Below are 18,741 nucleotides of genomic sequence, written 5' to 3' on the forward strand. Positions count from 1 at the left end.
TCTAACATGCAAATTCTTTTAGTACCATGAAAATAACGTTTAAAGCCTCAAGACAGACTCATTTATGGTCATTAGGTTTTCGCTTATTATTTTCTAATCCATCTTCATCATCAATTCCTCCTTATCTAGACTTGTTCTTATCTTTCCAGTTTTAAAATCATTTGTGATGGAAGAGAAAGGGGAAGCAAAATAACTGAAAAGCTCCATTTTCTTTCTGTCATCTATGAATAGAATACCATCTACTCCAAATACTGGTTCTATCTCACCTTATTCTACAAAAATCTTAAAAAGAAAGGGAGCGAAGTCTTTTTTTTCTTTCTTCTACTTTGGGGACTTTTAGTATATTCTAAGTCTTAAAACTTAAGATAGAAAAATAACTCAGTGCAGATGATATTAAGTAATTATTGTTCTTATTTTTCTAATATATTTTTTCTAATACATATTTATTCTTGGTCATATGCTGTTCCGCTATCCTTAGTGAATATTACATTTAAATCTGGGTTCATCTGAAAGCTGTTTGGCCATTTAAATTTCTTTAAATGCCTCTGCTTTCTCACTGGTATCATTTATAATTAAATTTCATGTATTACAAGCTTTCCTCTTTCTAAGGCCTATATTCTCATTTTAAAAATCTCTAGTCTCATGATAGTATCCAAAAAAAATTTTAATTGGCTTCCCAAGAGTATACAACACATATTTGGATGCATTTAGTAATTATTTCCCCTCTTATCGTGAATTTAAAGAATGTGTGGTCACCTTTTCCCAAGTTCTTGACACTTTACATTCCCAGACAACTAAGACCAAAATTAAGAACAAGACATTACTTTCTTTCATTACTTCCTCTACCATGTATAATATGAAATTTTAAGCCCCTACAGTAATATTCTATACTGTACCAATGAATTACATAGTTTAACATTTGACTAATTTAACAGTTGTTCTATTTTTTGCTTCGTGTGTCTGAATCTTATTTCCCAATATAACTTAAGCTTACTGAAAGTAAAAAACTACTACAGAGTATGACTCTGTCTCTCACAGTGTGTGGTACAATGCTGGCCAAACAAAAGATGCTATTAAAAAAAAAACTTTTGAGCTGGAATTAGGGTCACTATACATGTTTCATAATAGATAAACAGTGGTCACTAAATGATCCAAATAATAGAAGCATGAAGCACACCATTAAGCCAAAGTTAAAATATGGGCAAGAGATCAAATTCCAATAAAGCAACGCAAAGAAGCCTTTTATTAGGGTCTGACTGAACCTTGAGATGTAGGAATGTCTGGGTCAAATATTTCAAAAGAATTTCTGAGAAATAACCTGGCTCCACCGTGACAAACTTTCCTTTTTTTCTCTTTAAAGTTGTCTACATACCTTATAACATCGTGTATGGCAAGGCACTTTAAGGTCAGAACTACAGATGTCAAACTAGTTCTCTTAATCTCAGGGATCACGTGGTCAGGCATACACTGGTTCCAAAAATCTTTACTATAGATCCGAAAGCATTTTCCAGAGGAAGTCCTGCCAGCTCGGCCACTTCGCTGTAAGGCCTCACTCCTTTAGAAGAAAAAAAAAACCACAAGTTCCCAAAATGTTCTGCGGGTTTCCTAAGTAATTAACTTCCCATCCCCGAACCAACTAGAAATTATGTAATCCACTATTCTTTAAACAAAAAGGCTTGACATGAAGACTTACTTTGAAATTGGAACCACCTCCAGGATGTCCAACCCTAACCTGGGATTGTGATTTAACTGCTTCACAAAGCCACCATCTACCACATATCTAAGGAGAATGAAAACAGTTAAGTTTGTAGACAATAAGGAAAGACTTGTTAATTTTCAACTACTTTGGGTTCTCCTTTCCCACCAAACTAACAACTACATGATGATTTTTACATTAACTGTAAAACTTGAAAGTCAGGAAACTGGAGCCCTCACATTTCCTGGTGGAAATGTAAAATGGTTTAGCCAATGTGGAAAACGGTTTGGAGGTTCTTCAAAATAGTAAACATAAAATTACCATATGATCCGGAAATGCCATTCTTAAGTAAACAAACAAATGAAAAGAGTACTGAACAAATACTTGTAAACGTACGTTCATAATAGCACCACCAGCACTATGTGCACTAAGAGCCAAAAGGCAGAAACAACCTAAATGCTCATTACCCACTAAGGGATGAATGGATGAACAAATTATGGCATATGCATATAATGGAACATATACTATATTCTGAGTAACTGCTTAAAGGATACAGTAGGGTTTTATTTTGGGGTGATGAAAATATTTTAGGATACAGTAGGGTTTTATTTTGGGGTGATGAAAATATTTTAAAACTAGATAGAGGTGGTGGTTGTACAGTGTTGTAAATGTACTAAATACTACTTAGCTGTTAAATTTTCTCCTCTAAAAAAAAAAAAAAATCAAACTTGAAATTCATCTCTAGACCATTCTAACAGGTTCAGAATTTAATTCCAGCCAGTCTTTAACAATGCCATTTTAAGCCAATTAAATGGTGAACAAGTCAGGTAAAAAAACAAATTAGGAATAGCAATAAGTCTATCATTCTCTAAGGGAACATTCTGGAACACGCTATTTAATAATTTTTGATGGAAACAGAAATTTACTCAGGCAAGCTGTCCTCTAAGACTATAGTAAAACCATTATTTTTTAAAGAAAGGAGAATAGGAGCAGAAATTAAACTTCCTCTCAGATATAGGTGATCATTTTACCCAAAATACATAGGATTTGGGGGATTCAGCTCCAGCCTTCCAATGGCAGACAGATTTAGGTAAGGATATAAAATACATTGGGTAAAAGATAAATATCCAAAAAGGATGTGGTTCAAGAGTCTGAAAGAACTTCACATTAGCTATCAGTATAGATTTTAAATTTCCAAGTGTTTCTCGATTATATTCAAAAATTTTGTGGCATTGTTGATTACATTAAAAAATAAGAGACCTGCATCATTCATTTCACAAAAAGGCGAAAAGTGAAAAACAGTACTGCCCAATAAATACTTCAACATATAAGCTTACTCTACCAAGTGGAGCTACCAGGTGAGAAAAGGGCTATCAGATCATTGTAGGTATACGCTAGTAATGAGAGCACAGAAAAACAGATTTGGCTTCCTATTTAGTGAAACCCGTGAAGCATTATGTATAATCTTAAATTTGGGAAGAGAAAGCTACAAGTCACCAAGTACAAGTAGTTCAAAAGTGTGAACAAGAATATTATGTGCACATCCTACTCCATCTCCTATTCATAGCAATCAATAATTGCTAATAATTGCTATTCAAAAAACGATAGGTGATTACAAGTTAAGCAGGTGAGAAGGGAATTAGTAGAGGGCACAGAGAAGCAAACACAATATTTTATGATTCCCTAAGTGGCTTCCTTGGCTTTAAAAGAAATATTAAAAGTTGTACCTGATTCCATCTATTGTCAAAGATGTTGCAGAAATATTGGTGGATATGACACATTTTCTAATTCCAGGTGGAGGTGGCAAAAATATTCTCCTCTGTTGATCTAAAATACATGCAAAGAGAAAATACTTATAACATGCATTTGTAAAACTCATTTTGAAAAACTCATTTCTTTTCATTAAAAGTTGTATTTTCTTCACCTATTTAATTATCTTGTATTCAAAATATAATAGCAAAAACTATTTTTTCCTCACCGTTCACTGTTAAGATTTCTACATCCATGGAATGATTATTATTGCTAAAATAAACCCTACGCAGAGTCCTTTATGTAGGTCATAGCTCCTTTTGAGACTATTTTAAAACCGTGGACCTCTTCTCCATTAAAAGGCAGACATGTACCCTCAAAAAATTTTTTTTCAAACAATTTCAGGGAATTCAGGGACTCTCTGAAGCCCATCCATGGACTACAGATGAAGGACCTCTCTCTGCCTTAACGACTGATTAGCTAAGAGGTTTTTATTTTCTCTGTGTTTGCCTAATTCATGATTGATTACCTCTTTAAAGTAATCACTCATTTCCACTACCCACACGTTCTAAAGGCTGGAGCCCAACAGCAATGCTTGTAGTATGGTACCTTGCTCCTCTGGCCATAATTTATGGCACCAAAGATAAACATCTCCCCCAAACTGAGCCAATCGGATTCTCCAATGAATCTGGAATAAGGTCCAAGAGATGCTCAATTTTGATTAGGCTAGTCCCTTGCAAAGAGGAAAACTAAACCTGTGAACCATAGGGAAGTAAGTGACTAATGGACACGAAGGAGATAAAGCCAGTTTAAAGAAAGAAAAAAATGAATCGTTAATGAGAGTTGACGAGAGTATTTCTGGGTTTCTGGCACTTCTGGGTGTAAAACAAGTAGAAGGATGGACTTAACTAGACTTTCTTCTCTCCTGCCAGTTACACAGAGAACAGGACAAGGGAGTTAAGAATATTTGTAAGGAAATAATTACAGTATGGGCGCAAGGAGGTAATGAAGGCTGGTAAAGGACAAATCTCAGTGCATTTTGAAAATTGTTGAATTGGGAACAGTAGAGTGAGTTGGCAGAAACAGGAAGTAATCATTAGAAAGATGTTGAAAACTGAGACCAGAAATGATCGTAATGACAAAGTCTAAGATGTAAGCTTTTAAATGAGTGGCTGAAGTGGAATGAAGGAAAAGATCAAGTGAGCTAAAGAGGTCAAGGAACTTCCTTGGGTGAATCACCCATTTCCATGCTCTCCAAAAATTAGGAATAGTCATTCCAGAGAGTACACAAATCAATCGACTGGGGTATTAAAAGAAATTTTAGCATTTCTGTTTATATTTTTCATAACATCCTTTTCAACTATTTATTTTACATGTGTTTACTATTGTACATTACTTATTAGAACAGTAAGTACATATATATACTTTAAAAAGAAAAAATTTTAAATGTCTGGCTGCATTTGACTTCCACGAGATAGACCCATATTTGTGTAGAAAATTCACTTCTCTACTCGAGCAACCTCAAGTTGTTTTCTTTTCAGCAGCCAAGAAAATCTTAACAAAACTTGTTTTCAAATAAAGTACAAAGCATGCTTTCAAATAAAATCCTAGAAAGAGCCATGTATTCTCAATACACAAAACAGACAAAAGTTGAACCATTATGAGAGAGCAAAGGAGTGGCACAGATGAACAGCTTTAAAATCATGGAACTAGGCCAACCATCTCATTTTATAGGTGAGAAAACTAAAGCCTAGAGGTTAAATGGCTTGTCTATATAGACAGGAAAATTCCAAATCAAGTTGAAACTGTCACTGAAAAAAAAAAATTTTTTTTAAAAAGTTGAGTAATGCTGCTATTCTTCCACATCATTCCACAGTTAATTTCACAAATAAAAAAGTACTAAAAAGGCAGTTTATAAAAGATACGTGAAGAGAAGTTGTGATATAAATATAAAAACAATTCCAAAACGATCTATTTCTTTCAGGTTTGATTAATCTGGTAAAAAACATAAGTATTAAAAATTACTTAAGTAATTCTTAGGTTTAGGTAGCTCCTATCTTCTAGATGGTTCAAAGGAGTTACATACTACTTTGCAGTTCAAATTATGTTTTTATACATTTATTTATTGTCTATTTATTCTACTACAATGTAGCTCTATGAGAATAAAAACACTTTTTATATAAGACATTATTTCCAGTATCTAATGCCTGGACCATAGAAAGTGCTCAATAAACTTGAATAAACTGATAAACTGAAAATGCATTCTTAAAGATCTTTCTACTTTTAAAATCCTATATTACCCTAAAACTTTACATATGCTAGAAATGTCCTTTTTGAACATGTTTATCTGTAAATCAATTGTTTTTCAATCAACCCATTTCTAAAACTACCTAATTTGTTGTAGTCTTCGCTTTAAGCAAAATTTCTCTTTCACTTTCCATTTTGTTCACTATAATCAATTAAACAGTCCTGAAACTGCTGTTTTGACAGGACTCATGTTTGTTTCACATTTACATTTATCCATATACTTTAACAACATATTCCAAAAGTATAAGCAAATGCCAGTTATGTTTGTTTATAAAGGTTTGGAAAAAATTAAATCCATATTATCTTAAAGTACGTTCTCACTCTCTCTCTCCAAAAAGGAAAGGGGAAATTGAAAGCTTTCATTGAGATGTAGTAATTCTCCTGATGACTTCCATTCCCTTAATTTCCTACCTACGAAAGATTCTGATATACCTTACCCCATCTATCCCAGTACCTAATAAGATACTTGGATGTTATTAACAGGGGGTGGAAAATGGGCAAAGAGGCAGAAAGATGTTCCAAAATCTAGCAAGAAATCAGGACATTGAGGACAGACTACTCAACACTCTTAATGGAATAATGCTCCTAAGATATATGTATATGACATATTATATGTAAAAGCCAACTGAAACTTCTCATAGAATTTCTTGTCCCAAATTACACGCAAAAAGATCCCAAAGCAGAAATATGTCTGACAGAGAGAGAGAGAGAGAGAGAGAGAGAGAGAGAGAGAGAGAGAGAGAAATGAACATTACTTAAGGCAATAAACAGAAACTATCAATCAAAGAGGGAAAAGATGACAATTCTGGTGCAGAATAAAGAGGTAAAACGCTGCTCAGCTCAAACTCTACCCCTACCCCACAAGTCATTTTTGAGTGAGTCCAAAATATCTTAAGAATTCTCACTAACACAGCTGAAAATCAAATTCCTGACACAGAGAAAAGGTTTGAGATAATCAGTAAATGCAGTTGAAAAAAGATAAAATAACTAGAAGGAAGCTAAAAAATATGGAAGATAGGCAATCAACATAAGAATAATTGGTACCTCTGATATAGAGAAACCAATAAATAGACAAAAGTTATATTCAAAGACATAGCACAAGAAAATTTCACTGAAATAAAGAATTGAATTTGCAGATCAAAAGAGCACATCAAAAAAGTTCATCTTGTTTGTGGTTGTGTTTACACAGGCATGTACATTTGTCAAAACTCATTCAACTGTAATACTTAAAATAGGCATAGTTTATCGTATGTAAATTATACCTCAATAAAGTTGGTTGATATTTTTAAAAAGAGCACATCAAATTCCAGGAAACGTTAATGTAAAACACTCAACACCAAAAAATATCCTAATTAAAACTATTGAACTTTAAGGATAAAAATTGAAATTTTCAGGCAATCAGACAGAAAAAGCAAATCACTTACAAGGAGGGAAAAAAAATCAGGCTGGCCTCAGACTTCTCCGCAGCAACATTCAATGCCAGAAGACAACTGGACAACGTCTACCAAGTTCTAAGGAAAAGAAAGTGTGACCCAAGAACATAAAACCCAGCCAAGATGTAGTTCAAGTATAAAGGCAAAAGCCAGACATTCTCAAACATAAAAGAGCAACAAAAATAACACTCAAGAGCCCTTCTAAAAAAATAAGTTAAAATCCACCCTTATCTAAAATTAACCAAAAGTAACATAGGAATGGACAAACCATGGTTTAAAAACAAAAATGATGGTAAACACTGAATACATCTGAATAAAGATAACTAACAAAAATCAGGAGAGGATATATATAGAAGAGGAAAAGTACTTAAGTCCTCATCTTTCATTTCAGAGAGTCAACAGATAAGATCTCCAATCAAATATGGTCTAAAAAGAAGATATTCTTTTTAAACTTTAAAGCAATCTTTTATAAAATATTATCTCATGTGGTAAAGATTTACTTGAAGTTTAACAATTCCTTCAAGTAAAATTAAATACCTTTTAAAAAAGCAATAGTATAATCTCATTTTTAAAAAGCATTTCTATCAACCTACCTATTTACTTATCCTTCTATATGTACACATACACACACACACACACACACACACACACACACACACACACATACACACACACACCTCTGAATAATGGTTTCCTAACATTAATGATGGTATGTCTAGATGGAGGAATTTGAGGTGATTTCTTTACTTTTACCTTTGTAATTTGGTACACTGCCTGAATTCTTTAAAATGAAACTATCGTTCTTCCTCAATTGAGTAGTATTTCCTTGAAGAAAACTTGAGCAAAAACTAACAAGTGTGTTAATTCTGCACAGTGGGAAACTGACTGTTTTTTGGACTTTTCTGCACTTTTAAAATTCCCACAAAGGGCAAAAAAGCAAAACATAAAAGAGCATATATAACATAATCCCATTTTTATTTTAAAAAACTAAACAATACAAATATATTTAAATGTATGAAGTTCAGAATGATATACTTCAAAACATTAATAGTGATTATCACTTCACCATGTTGATGGGATCTGGGTTTATTTTCCTTACTTTGTTGATTTTATTTTTTTTTAAGTATGTATTTCTGTATAAGACAAAAAAAATTTTTTCCTGTTTTGGGGGACTCCACATAAAGCAAAAATTGTGATGTGAAGCTCACTAGCCTTATTTCCCCCACACCTTTAATCTTAACATTTAAAGAAACTATTGTAGACAAAGTCAAACTGTAGGTACTTGCCATATGTAATGTCTTTGCTTTGCAGGAAGAAGAAAGCAAACTATTTGGGAATTTATGCAATAATCTAAATGAGCAGTTTTTCCTCTTTTAAAATGTTGTACACTAATTCACGGTAAAACTCCTTTCCTTTTCTTCATGTATTCTGAAAACACATATACTGTTTTATCACCCACTACTGAATAAATAACCAATTACCAAATACAGATTTACCATGTGACCTCAGGAGCATCACTTAGCCTCTATCTGTAAAATAAAGAAGTCTGATTATGCAAAAACATATATGGGTATATGTGCTTTTCTAGAGAAAGACGACATGACGTTCATTACCTTTTTAAAAGACTCTGAGACTCTACCTTCCAAAAGAAGCTAAGAAGCACTGAACTAGATAATTGTTTTCTAAAATTGTCTAATTCCATGTGAATATTTGTCCCTTAAGTAGTAACAGGTATATTTCAGTTCATAAATTTTGTGGGGTTCAGCTTTTCCTATCTAGGAAAAACCTAAAGGACTGTAACACCTTGAGCCAAAGGAGGAAGTCCGAAAAGCAAAAAGGTTTGAGAGAAATAAGAATGAGCTTCTAGATACAGCGTTTGATGCAAGACATTAACAGAATGTCCAGCGGAAAGTAAAAAAATCTGGAACTCAGTTTAACAATTATTTCATCCGGACTTGTCAACATATTGTACTTGCCCTCAAGAAGGTCACAATTCATAGCGAGGATCAGACAACCATAACACGAGGTAGAATGTTGTAAGTGCCACAAGAAGTACAGCAAAACACAGTGAGGTTCAAATGAAGAAAAGATCAAAGCCAGTTGTGAGGAGGGAAATCGGGAAAGGTTTTTATGGAGTTGGTGAAAAAAAAATAGGATTTCAGCCAGTGAGAGGGAGAATAAAAGGGAAAGGAGGAGTCCAAGTTAAGGAAATAGCAAACACAGTTACAAAAAAAAGATGTGGGAGGAAAAGGAATAAAAAAAAATCACCAACATCTCAAGCTTGAAAGAAATGTTGATGACAAAGGGTGAGGGTTGAAGGAGTTCGGCCGGGGAGCAGGATCATATAACCTTGGCAGTAGAAAGGATACCACAGTACCTTTTCACATTTGACAGATGAGAATTTTTTGTAAATTAAGGACACATTTTAAGATGTCTCTTTAAAACAGTCACCCACCCTCATGACTAACCCCAAAATAAGAACAAATATAAAATGTCTACCTCCTAATTTTCACCTACTCACTAAGCCTAGATATGGGTCATTTGTGAACTCCCCTCACTACAGGCTACAAGCAGGAAACCCTTCTTCCCTCTCCTCATTCCCAGGTGCAAGTTTTCTGTACCTGAAGCATAACAGGAAATAAAGAAAATTACATTAAAATCGTGTCTCTACCCACCACCCAAAGTAGCAATAATAAAGTAAATGTTGTTTGTGTGAACCAGGTTTTAAAAAGAAAGCCTAAGGTCCCAGGAACCTGACACACTGCTTCACCCAATTCCACCTCACCCATGACTCAGGACCCCATCGGCTCCATCTGTATGCCTCTCTCTCTGCGCTGTTATAAACTGCTGCAATAAACATTATTATGCTCAGAATACATCACCAGTAGCTCACCCACACAGTGCCAGAAAGGAACTCAAATAAACAAAACCCTTCAGTAATGGCTCTACTCATTCCCAGTCCCACATCTTTCCTATTTACACATATGCGCCATCACAGAAAATCACATACACTGGGAGTTCAGGCTAAAAGAAGGCTGAAGTCATGCTGGAAGGATAATGAATGCCAAGTTATTAAGTTGGCATTTTAATTCAGTAGATAATAAGGAACAGCTAAAGGTACCCGACCAGGAGACTGACACAATCAGAGCTGGACTTTTGGAAGATTATGTAGAATGGTAAATGAAATCAGGGAAAACAGGTTAGCAGACTGTTAACAATTGAGGAAAGCAAACTGAGGATATCAAATCTAACAATGATAATGAAAAAAGAAAAAGAATGAATGACCTGGATAGGATGAGGGTAAAAGAAAACCTGTAAGAGTTGCCACTTGTTTGGATTGAGTTATCTAGGGTGATATGATTGATGCACACACCAGAAAGCCTTCTGAGGAGTCCCAGGAGGTCTAGATCACAAGAGTCTGAACTAAAGACGGCTTTCGGGAATCATCCACAGAGAAGTGACAGGTGAGTCCTAGGAGACAACTTCACCAAAAAAAGAGAATTCTAAGAAAACAGCAAGCTAAGAATGAAACCTTAGGAAAAAGTCACATTTAGAAGGGAACAAAGGCTGGGGAGGGTGGGAAGGCAGAAGCCTTAGAGAAAGATTGGTCAGGAGAACCAGATAATTAAATAGTATCCCAGAAGATGGCATTTCAAGAAGGAGACTTATCATTACCACAAAACCAAAATACAAACTAATGGATTAAAAAAGCCATGAGTTTTGAGAAATAGGTTACTAGTAACCTTTAATAGCATAAAAACTGGATTTCAGGATGTTAAACGAGAAGCAAAAGCACATACAACACATTCTTTTCAATGTGGCAGTAAGAAGAATGAAATTTTTACTTTATGTAGAAAAAATATATACCATGTTTCCCCAAAAATAAAACCGGATCTTATATTAATTTTTGCTCCATTAGGGCTTATTTTCAGGGGATGCCTTATTTTTTTCATGTACAACAATCTACATTTATTCAATTAGTCATGTCATCCTCTTCTGGAACATTGTCATAACATACCATAAATGTGTCCGTCTGGCTGAGATCTTAACTGGGGTTTATTTTCCAGGTAGATCTTATTTTGGGGGAAACATCATTCTTGAAAAGTAGACTGATGGGCGGTAACTACCGTGTTTCCCTGAAAATAAGACCTACCTGGAAAATAAGCCCTAGCATGATTTTTCAGGATGACATCCCCTGAATATAAGCCCTAATGCGTCTTTTGGAGCAAAAATTAATATAAGACCCAGCCTTATTTTGGGGGAAATACGGTAATTAATGGTTAATAATAAAGCAACCGTAAAGGTTTTGAATTACCTTATCAGTTACAAAGTAGATTATAAGAGTGGATCAAATCCGCCCCAAAAAATGAGAACCTTAAATAACTAAGAATTCCCTTTAAGATGTAAAAATCTAAAAATAGATTTCAATATTGAGAGCAAGGGCCTAATACGACAAAAGAGATATCCAAAATAGTATGTGGTCTATGGTTATTTAACCAACATATACATTCTTGAACTTTTTTTGTTAATATAAGGATAAGAACTCAACAAAACAAAAATATACATAAAATATAAAAACATTTAAATCTTTTTTACATTACATTAAATGTGAATCCCAGTCAAACTCTAAACAGGAAGCTACGGTTAATTTTCCCCTTAAGTTTTATAAATCCAAATCCATAATGAAATAGTTTTATAAAACAAACTCTAAACCTCATTAACAACATTTATTATGAACAAATATCAGAACAATAAGAATTTGTACATCTCTATGAATTTACAAAAGAATAGCGTCATTCTTGAAAAGTAGACTAATGGGTGGTCACTTAAAAAAAAAATCTACTGTGTTTAGTCTCAGATATACCTGAATATGTATGATTTCTAGAAATTCTGTGGTCATGGCAAATAATGTTTGACTTATGGTACTATCAAGAAATTACAGGGCCAGCCAGTTAGCTCAGTTGGTTAGAGCGCGGTGCTCATAACAACAACATTGCTGGTTCTATCCCCACATGGGCCACTGTGCGCTGCACCCTCCACAGCTAGATTGAAACACCTACTTGACTTGGAGCTGATAGGTCTTGGAAAAACACACTTTAAAAAAAAAAAAAATTACAGTCCTCATGTCAAAAAATTACCTTAATGTTCATTTTCTTAACCTTCTGTTTTGTGACCTGGGTGTCGGTTACGAAAGTGAGTTGTTTGTGAAAACCATTGACCTAAACACTTAGGATCTATGTACTTTTCTGTACATATGTGATTATTCAATAAAAGGTTTCTAAAATATCAAGTCAATTTTTCTATTCAAGTGAGGAATTACCTGTCGTCATAGATCCGTAACACGGCAATATTAACAAGCCATCTAGAGTGGTATCTTGAACATCATAATCATAATCAACAGACTCTGCCATCTGAAAAAGTAACTCACAACTTTTTTCGATTTCAAACTGACCTGAAGGGGGGTGAGGGGGGTGGAGATAACATCAGCAAAATTAATTTAAGAATGAAACAAAGCCTTCTAGATTAAAATCATTTTTGCATAACAGTTATTCTAAATCTCTCATTTGATCTAAAAGAGATGAACACGTAAGTTGTACCAAATCTCAACAACAAAAAATAGAAAAGCCAGTTTCCAAGGAATTTAAATCTCTACAGGAATAAAAACTGTTTATAATATTCAAGTCGTTCATCTTGTTCATATGGTATTTGAGGAAGACTCAGTAATCATGAACACAGCTCAGGAAATACTGTATTTAGGTGCATTTGAAAATATACTTAAGCTTTTGAAAATGCAGAGATTGTTACAATGTCTCACTTCTAACATTAGTACAAAGCAGAGTAGGAGGTGAGTGGTGAAATGACTCATTTCCATTAGTAGGATGCTGCTACTTGAAGAACCACATTAATTTAGGATTTAACTAATCTACTTTTGACCTCCAAAAAAAGGCTCGTTTATGAGACATGGATTCCACACCTTATGTACTATCATACAGTACCATCCCACCACTCAAAGAAGAAAGGAGCTGGTAGGATTTCTTTTGACATAGCGGAATTAATTACTCAGATCCAGAACTGTTTAGTGTGGTAACACATCTATGTAAGATAGACTAATAAAAATATTAACACTTTAACATTTACTATCGTTCTACTAAAAGGCCACTGTGTTTTACATGTTTACTAATGAGACCAACGTTTTTAATGGCAGTGCAGAAATATATTACATATGTTAGATTTTATATAACATATAAAAACTTTAGATTATCATAAAAAGCTAGAGCAACATAAGTAGAACCCAGATTTCCCAACAAAGACAATATTCTATCATGGTGCTACATCCCTTCTTATAAGCAGTAAATTTAAACCTGATACTGAATGCTCACCAGTCAAAAAAACCAAGATGTCTCCAGCCATTTCATTCAAATGGATATCCATGGTCACTTTCACAATCTAAAGCAAGAAACACAAGCACAATATGCTAGTAGAAATACAGTCCTCCCTCCCCACCTCCCCTTGTTCCACTGAAAAATTAAATTTGGTTCTCAAAAGTTCTAGGACCTATGAGGGCTGCCATTAAAATAATAGGGAACAAAAGAATTATCAAACTACTCAATCAATTAGAATCAGATATAAAAAAAGACAAAAATGGATGCCATATAATACCGCTTGAATATATGCAGTATTTTCTCTGTCCCGTGGCCCAATCAAATTGCAGAATTTTTCTCTGACTGGATAGAGCCTTCCAGGTATATCAAATATTGGACAATTTCCAAAGAATGCAGAGAGCTTGGCTAATTCCATAGTTGCTGACATCACCACGACCTTTAAATGTTCCTTCCTGTTAGGAGACTTCTCCTGAAATAGCTTCTTCAATAAACCAAATAAGATGTCCTGAAAGAAAAGTAAATTTCTAATAAGTCACAAGTGTACCTAAAAACAAAGTTATTTTAAATATTTTCCTTTCCTAACCAAAGATTCCTATTTCAATAGATTAAAATGTAAGAGGAGGCAATTCTCTATACAGTAACAAGTTACCCTAATATAAAGTCTAATAAATAACCAATATATTAAAATACTCACTGTAGTTAGAGTTCTCTCATGGGCTTCATCCAAAATAATGACGCTGAACTTGGTAAGATTTGGATCTCCCAGAATATGTTTCAATAAACATCCATCAGTCATATATTTGATTGCTGTTTCCTAATGTTCAAACAACAGTGTATCAACTTATATACATACATACAGTCTTACAGAAATTCACCCCTACTTCGCAAACTAAATTTTTCCCCAAAATGTACAGACATTAGGTGATCAAACTAATCTGACTCAATAAAATAGTACATAAAATAGTCTAATAACAAGGATGACATATTATGAAACATGTGATCTATACAGAGACAGGAATAAAGAACTAAGGTAGATGTTCTGAGCTAAAGCAAAAAAAGTGACCAATAAGGAAACACAATGAAGTCAGTGAAAAGTGGTAAGGTAATGCCATGGTTTCAGGTGAGTAAGTCGTGGAAAACAGCAATGAAATGGGTTCGTCGACCTATCTCAACCACTATTTTAGAGAACTCGGGAGAAAAGGTAGAGGAAATGGTTAACTACACAATTTCTTCTCATCTCTTCTTCCCTGCTCATTCTCCTATTAAAAAAATAGTGTCTGTCGACTAGCATTAAAATAAGATGAGAATAAGGTCCAAAGACTAGAAGTTAATAGTAGTGAAATCCATAAAACAACAGAAGGAAAAAAACCACAGCAGTGACCACTAGGAAGACAACGATAGTTTTTGGGGAGTCATTCTTACCAAATTGATGGCCATTGCTATTAGGGACCATATGTAAATCAGGGAACATTTTGTATCTGGTTTAAGATTAAGAAATCCTGAGATAATGTAAATTGTAACTATAAACTACTAAAAAAAAATAATTATAAACTTGTTAGTGCCACTAATATAGAAGATGCCCAATACATAATACTTTCTTATAGACTTTGTTAATTGAGTTGTCAGTTTTCCACTGACTTCAAGAATACAAACATACGACATGGATGAACCTTGAAAATATGCTAAGTGAAATAAGCCAAAGGACAAAATATTGTATGATTCCACTTATATAAGACAGGCAAATGCACAGAGACAGAAAGCAGAAGTTACCAGGGTCTCCGGAGAAGAGAGATTGGGGAGTTACTGTTTAACAGATACAGAGTTTGTTTGGGATGATGAAAACGTTTTGAAACTAGATAGTGGTAGTGGTTACACACATTGTGAGTGTACTTAATGCCACTGAATTGTACAGTTAAAATGGTAAATTTTCTGTTATGTATAGTTTACTACAATAAAAAAAGTTTAAAGAACTCAAATATAAGTTACATATAGAATCCTTACAGCTAAAAAAACATAAAATAAGAGAATCCTAAGAAAAATAAACATAACTGTCACTTATAAACCAATTGAGAAGGGAGAGAATGGGTTAAATATTAGACACGCCAGAGCTAAAGCATTAACTATGGGCAAGAAGAATTAATTCTAATCTGAGGCTTTGTGTTGTTAAAATATAAATAAAATTTCAAAGTTAAAATCTTTCATAATTTTCTCCACTCTTTCTATAAGTTTACAGTACTTAAACAAATACGAACAAAACTTTGGTACCTTAGAGCTGCAATCATCAAAACGAACTTGGTATCCTACTTTGGATCCCAAAGTGCATTTCATTTCTTCAGCAACTCTTTGAGCAACTGATATGGCAGCTACTTTTCGTGGTTGAGTCACACCGATCATACCATGCTGTGAAAACCCTACCAAAAGAGGTAAAAAATAAAATTAAAAAAAAAAAAAAAAAAAATCACAAAAATGTTAATAGCTGCTTCCTATTAGACCTAAATTGTATCTAGTTAATCAATACAAACTGTTTCATTGTTTCCAAAAGAAAATTGCAAATTACCAACATTCTGTGTTATATTTGTATCATGGATATTAAGTATTAATTAAAAAAAAGAATACATATTAATAACCATTCAAAACAATGTACATGTTTTAATTAGGTTTGGTTTTCTTTCCAAGTCCAGTCTAAAAATTTACTCTAAAGAGTATGCCAAGAATTTTTAATCATTAGGAATCCATAATATTCCACACACTTCCTAAAATACATTTAGTTTAGTCAAAGAAGTTTAAATATACTACCTTTCACAGATTCTATAGGCATTTTTTTTTTTTTTACCATTTTAAATATCTTTGAAAGGGCGATGCCTCTTACAATTGATGGCATTTTTTCTTTATTAATACTATATAAAATAGTGGTATGTCTTAATAGACGGCTTCTTAAGTTTGATGCATTAGAGTAAGTTAATATAAACCAAGAAATTTTTATTTTTAAATGAATAATATCCAATATAATTTTGTTCTATACCAACTACGATAAAAAGTTTTACTATAATGAAGCAAAGACTCTTTAAAGGTAATTTGTTAGCTGGCTAGGTGTTAGCAGAGTCAGGGAATAAATATTTACCTGATAACATTCTGGAGAAAGAACCAAGAAATAGTAATGTCAGCAACAGATATCAATATATCCCTTCCCTCTGAAAATTATTTCAATACCCAATGGTTAATAGTCTACAGCAAAACAACTTTATTTCATAGCAGAGAATCAACATCTACCTATAATTCTATTTTGAATTATTACGGTAACTAAAATGGGAAAAATGCCATCTCAACTAATTCTTGAATCTGAAATAAAACCACAAAAAAGCAGGGAAGATGTAGAGAGAGTATGACAAGAGAAGAATTAGGACTGTAAAACAAATAGTGGGCATTTGTGCAATACAGAAGTCCTACAGTCTTTAAGCGGATATTTTTTTAAATACTCCTAATATTATCCCAGAATAAAATTACCTGCTTCATATAGATATTTTGGAAGTTGAGTTGTTTTACCACTTCCTGTATTTCCAGTAACAATAAGGAATGAATTGTCCCTCACAGCTTGAATAAGCTTTTTTCTTTGTTTTTGAATAGGAAAAGTTGGAGTAGTTCCTCCTTCCTGTGATGTGCATCCTTTCTCTTCTGTAACAATAGAAAAACAATTGTGCAATTTAAAGGTCTGTAAAGACATCGCTGACTCAATTTTCCAGAACTGAAAAGAGAAATACAAAAGAATTTTAGGGCGGGAAGAGATCAATCCATGATTTCCCAATTAAATCACCTATGTCCAATTTTTAAGTGAGGGTTTACAAACCCAGAACAACTTTTTAGTGAAATCTAACAACTGGAGCATTTGCTCATGCGACTCAAATGTACTTAACAAAGTAAGCCTAGCACAAGGCAATGTATATGCAAGCATACCTATATAGCAGCACAAAACCCAATTTTATGAAACAATAGACCAGAAACTGCAACACGGCAGAAAACTCTCAGCTGAATTAAAAGCCACCTGTGTTTGCTTCTAATTCATGGTTCAAGTTAGGTCCCTGTTCAGAGTGACTGATATCCCAGAAGGCCAAGTGGTGCGTAACCATGGAAACTGGCTCCTGGAAACTGGCTCCCTCTATACCGTACCCAAAGGCAGGCTGGCGGCCCGACGAGGGAGGGAGGAGGAAGGATGGGTAGAGAACAAAGGCTTTAAGAGCCTGTTTAACAGCAGAGCGCGTCTCGACGTCGGGGTTCACTTTTCTGTCCCCCAATAGGGTTTTCCCCCAACTTGGGTCCGGGACCGCCCCCCTCTAGACCAAAGTGTTCATTGGACGCAAAGTTCGCCTCTGGCTTGGAGGACAAGGAGAACGCTCCGGCCTCTTTCGCACTCTTCTCTGCGTGCCCAAGACAGACTTTTATCCCCCCAAAACCTCCATGCCTTAACTCTCGCTGGCCTCCGTAGCGTCCCGCGGAACGCACCTCTATCAGCGATGGAAACAGCCGAAGGCCGCTCTTCCGGGGGGTCTCTTGACCGCTCACCGTCCTCCTGCCGCCTTGGCGCCCTGCCCGCGACGGCGGGAAACCGGGACATAGACCTGGCCCGGAGCGGAGGTGAGCACGTCCACCGATCCGGGGAGATGGGAGGGGAAAGGCGAAGACGCGTCCTGATGACGTAGAGGTATTTACTTCCGCGCGAGCGACTCAAAACGAGGGATGGGGGAGCTGTTTGATGACGCGTCACGTGGCGGCCGGAACGCTCCGCACCCTCGCTACGTGGCGGGACCAAGAGCCCAGGACCCACCCCCGGGGGTTTCTAGCCCTTTGCGGGTGTACGCTGAGCCTCAGTTGATGAAACCGTCCTCTGGGTCCGGAAGAACCTCCTCCTGTTTCTCCTCTTGTGCGCAAAAGAGCCATGCGACACGCCTTTTCTTAATCCACAGTGGTCACTGCACGCCTATTCTGCCTTCACACACCTAATGTAATGTGACCCTTTGCTAGGAGCTGGAACCTTCCAAGATGCGACGTTTCACAATACACTCTCACCTTGCTCATGCTGAAATAACCTGTTCAAGACACAGCTACGGAGTTGCAGAGCTTCTAGTTTTGTTCTGTCCAAAACTTAGGTCCCCTACGCTGTTCATTTCTTTCATTGGAT

General features: G+C 35.1%; 1 protein-coding gene across 1 annotated transcript in view; it reads right to left on the bottom strand.

Moving 5' to 3' along the window:
• DHX40 (DEAH-box helicase 40) overlaps positions 1-18,260 on the bottom strand; it is a 35,927-nt gene extending 17,667 nt beyond the window's left edge. Inside the window, exons 1-10 of the mRNA XM_019736385.3 lie at positions 18,066-18,260; positions 17,073-17,240; positions 15,834-15,979; positions 14,263-14,382; positions 13,846-14,073; positions 13,566-13,632; positions 12,506-12,637; positions 3,424-3,523; positions 1,694-1,780; positions 1,373-1,555 (exon numbers count right to left, since the gene is read on the bottom strand). Coding sequence (XP_019591944.2) covers positions 1,373-1,555; positions 1,694-1,780; positions 3,424-3,523; positions 12,506-12,637; positions 13,566-13,632; positions 13,846-14,073; positions 14,263-14,382; positions 15,834-15,979; positions 17,073-17,240; positions 18,066-18,177 — 1,343 coding nt within the window. The 5' untranslated portion in view covers positions 18,178-18,260. The remainder of the gene's footprint in view (positions 1-1,372; positions 1,556-1,693; positions 1,781-3,423; positions 3,524-12,505; positions 12,638-13,565; positions 13,633-13,845; positions 14,074-14,262; positions 14,383-15,833; positions 15,980-17,072; positions 17,241-18,065) is intronic.
• Positions 18,261-18,741: the final 481 nt, after the last annotated feature.

Source organism: Rhinolophus sinicus, chromosome 12 (genome assembly GCF_057876585.1).
Source record: "Rhinolophus sinicus isolate RSI-liver-muscle chromosome 12, RSI-T2T, whole genome shotgun sequence".
NCBI lineage: Eukaryota > Metazoa > Chordata > Mammalia > Chiroptera > Rhinolophidae > Rhinolophus > Rhinolophus sinicus.